Here is a 3483-nt window from a genome sequence, read left to right on the forward strand (position 1 = left end):
TCCTCCGCCCCCCCACGCCCCCACTGGGGCCGGGGGGGCGGAGTGCGCTGCCGAGGGGCGCAGCGGGGACCAGGCACAGGGAGGAGCCGGTGGGACAAGAGCCGGGGCCTCCTGGGGCCCAGGAGAACTTTCTTCTTCATACAACTGTGCCGGGAGGATCCGCTTCAGGATACGGATCCAAAGGGAGCGTGAGATGCCAAGACAGCGCCGCTGATCTGCCCCAGCCCAGCTGGAAAGACAGCCCTTGCCTGCTCCTTCACCAAAGCAAACAGTTAAGTGCAACCTTTTCCTTCATCCCTGCCCCCCCACCCTCCTTTCCTCCAGCATCCGCTGCCCACAGCTACGTTCTTCCCACCCTCTCCCGCTGACCGGCAGCGCTCTCCCCAGGTACTCTCTCCGCTGCCCTTCACTTGCCTTCTGCATCTCCTGGTGAACCTCCCTCGCCCTTCCCTCCCATCTCCTTCTCCCACCCCACAATGTCCACCACTCCCCTGCCCAGCACGTCCCCCTTGCCCTCCACTGATGCCTTTCTGAAGCAGAGACCTGGCGAGAGGTCTCGTGTCTCAGCCCCGGCTTCTCCGAGCCACTAATGCCCCGTCTGCTCCTACCGCAGCTGGGGACCACATCCCACCTCCCATCATGGAGCTGAACGATATCTTCCCAGTTCCCACATCACCCATGATGGAGATCAATGGAGACGAGCCATGCAGGATGGAGGTCACCAACATGGCCATAGATGGAGTGACGCTGCTCGTTGCCCTCTGCGGGCTGCTGGGGAATGCAGCCGTCCTCTGGCTCATCAGCGTCCGCATCCACAGTAACCCCATCACCAAAAACATCCACTACCTGGTAATTGTTGACAGCACCTTCCTCCTTTTCATGGGAACCTTTTCCCTCCTCTACATGATAGAGAATGCCTCTTGCTCCGCTGTTGTGCCTCCGATACACCTGGAGTCGTTTTTGCTGCTCTCACCCCTCTTCTACAGCTGGGGCCTGTACCTCCTGACAGCTGTCGGCATTGAGAGGTGCGTGTCCATCCTCTGCTCCAGCACCTACAGCCCCTGGCTCTTGTTGGCTGTGGACAGTGTCCTGCTCTGGGTCCTCCCCTTCGTTGTCATGGTCTCAGTGACTTCTCTGTGCCGGTTGCGTGAGCATGAGCACTGCCGGATAGCCCTCATCTCCACGTACAGCCTCAACTTATTCATCTTTGCACCAACCATGGTCATTTCCAGCACAATCGCCTTCATTAAGGTCCTGCGTGGCTCCCAGCAGCACCAACCCAAGAGGTTCTACGTTGCTATCTTCCTCACCATCCTCTTCTATCTCATCTTTGGGCTTCCCCTCAGCATCTGGAATTTCCTGCAGCAGTTTGACTACCCCGTCATTTCCTACCAGGTTGTTTTCCTGCTCGCCTGCATCAACAGCAGCATCAAGCCCTTCATCTACTTCTTGGTGGGGAGCTGCAGGAGGCACTGCTCCTTGGTGTCGCTCCGGGTCGCCTTCCGGAGGGTCTTCAAAGAGCCAGAAGACAACACGGCATGCAGCAACGCTATTAGGATGGACCCACTGGCCCCAGCCAGTTGAAGCCTTTCCAGCCTTGCTCTGCTTAAGGCCCCCGGCTCAGTGCCTGAGGGCTTCCTTGGTGTCCTGGTTTGGGCTGGGACAGAGTTCATTTTCTTCCCAGGAGCTGGCACAGCGCTGTGTTGTGGACTGAGCCTGAGAAGAATGTTGACACCACCCGGGTGGCTCGGTTGGTGCTGAGCAGGGCTTACACTGGGCAAGGACTTCTCAGCTTCCCTGCTCTGCCAGGGCCACAGGGCGCGACATGGCGGGGACAGCCAACCCCAACTGACCCCAGGGTATCCCACGCCGCATGACGTCCTGCTGAGCACCTAGAGCTGGGGGAAGAAGAAGGAAGCAGGGGACACTCGGAGTGATGGCATTTGTCTGCCCATGTCACCGTTACACGTGATGGAGCCCGGCTCTCCTGGGGATGGCTGAGCACCCGCCTGCCCGTGGGAAGCAGGGAATGAATCCCTTGCTTTGCTTTGCTTGCTTGCGCCACTTTTGCTTTACCCATTGAATGGTCTTTATCTCAACCCATGAGTTTTCTCACTTTTACGCTTCCGAATCTCCCCCCCGCCCCACCGGGGGGCAGGGAGCGAGCGGCTGGGGGTGCTGAGTTGCCTTTCCACCCTTGCTCTGCTTAAGCCCCCCGGCACGGCGGCTGAGGGTTTCCTCGAGTAACCGGATTAAATGATGTCTGCAGTATTTCCCTCTCGCGGTATCATTCTGCCCCCTGCAGAAGAGGAGAGCAGGGCCTTCGCCAAGGCTGCTCTGCGGGGAACCTGTTGGAGCACGGCTTTCCTCCCCACTGCCAGCCCACCCCGGTTCCGAGGGCTCTATTCCCCCAAGGGGCCCATGCCCCAGAGGACCGCGTTCCCATCTCGCACGCTGTCAGCTTTTCGGGATGAGTATTGCCTTGGGAAACTCTGACTCATCTACGGAGTGGAATTAAAACCCTTTCCATCTTCTAAGCCCCTCTCCTCATCCCACATCCCAGCCCGCGCAGTTTCTCTGACCTCTGCTTCCCTCCCTCCCCCGTCCCCAGCGGGGGGACCACTGCCCCTCACCGGGCTCTGCCGAGGCCCCGCTGCCCCCCCGTCCCGCCGGTGCCCCGTTCCCGTACCCCACTGCTGCCTGACATCAAGAAACGGCTCCGTGCACCCTGAGCTGCCTTCGGTCCGTGTGCCGGCGCTTGCTGGCTTCGGCCGGGTCCTGCTGCCAGCGGGGGGTGCGGGTGCAGGGAGGGGGGACGCACACACGGCTTCTGCTCGCCAGAGCCAAAATGGTGCCAACCACCCCCAGCTGGGGTTGTGCCAGCACACGGTGCGGCCAGGATGGGCCCAGGGGTACAGCGGTGGCCCCAGACTGTTTTATTAGTGTCACAGCAAATATCTCCCCAATTTTTTTTATTTTTATTTAATTTTGTAAGCCAGGTCTAAGTGTAAAGGACTCTTTCTTCTGAAATTCTTCCTCTCCCCTGGCTTCAGCAAGCTGGACCATTTCTCCTTCTTCAGCAGGCTGGGGCGGTGCAGCAGCAAGGGGAAGGGGAGTCCGTGGTCCCCAGCCTGGCCACCAGCTTCCAGGGCTGGGGTGCCAGGCCTGTTGGTCCCCACGGGCTCCACGGGGCATCACTCGCCCCCCTACGGCTTTGCCAAGTTCTCAGCCCATCGCAAAGCCTCCCGTCCCAGCGGCGGGGAGAGCTGTGGGTGTGCAGAAAGACGGTGCCAGGCCAGCAGCAGCGTGTCAGACGGCTCCGGACCAAACGCTGTCATGCTGGGCCTCAGTTTCCCCCAGCACCATCGTGGAGGGAAGAGGAAGGAGCCTTGCCCATCCTGGGGCTCCCCGGGGACCCACCGGGCTGCTCGGTGCAGCCTCCTCCCACGTTGCACCACTGGCACATCTGGGGCTGGTCATGGA

The 3483-nt window shown here is 60.4% G+C and overlaps 1 protein-coding gene across 1 annotated transcript; it reads left to right on the forward strand.

Annotated features, from left to right (window-relative positions):
* Nucleotides 1-24: 24 nt before the first annotated feature.
* Nucleotides 25-1718, forward strand: LOC104129652 (proto-oncogene Mas-like). Its single transcript, XM_009642605.2, has 2 exons — nucleotides 25-271; nucleotides 614-1718. Exon 2 carries the CDS (start codon nucleotides 640-642, stop codon nucleotides 1582-1584), a length of 945 nt encoding a protein of 314 aa, XP_009640900.1. The 5' UTR covers nucleotides 25-271; nucleotides 614-639; the 3' UTR covers nucleotides 1585-1718.
* The last annotated feature ends 1765 nt before the right edge of the window (nucleotides 1719-3483 follow it).

Source organism: Egretta garzetta, unplaced genomic scaffold, assembly GCF_000687185.1.
Source record: "Egretta garzetta isolate BGI_Z169 unplaced genomic scaffold, ASM68718v1 scaffold997, whole genome shotgun sequence".
Taxonomy (NCBI): domain Eukaryota; kingdom Metazoa; phylum Chordata; class Aves; order Pelecaniformes; family Ardeidae; genus Egretta; species Egretta garzetta.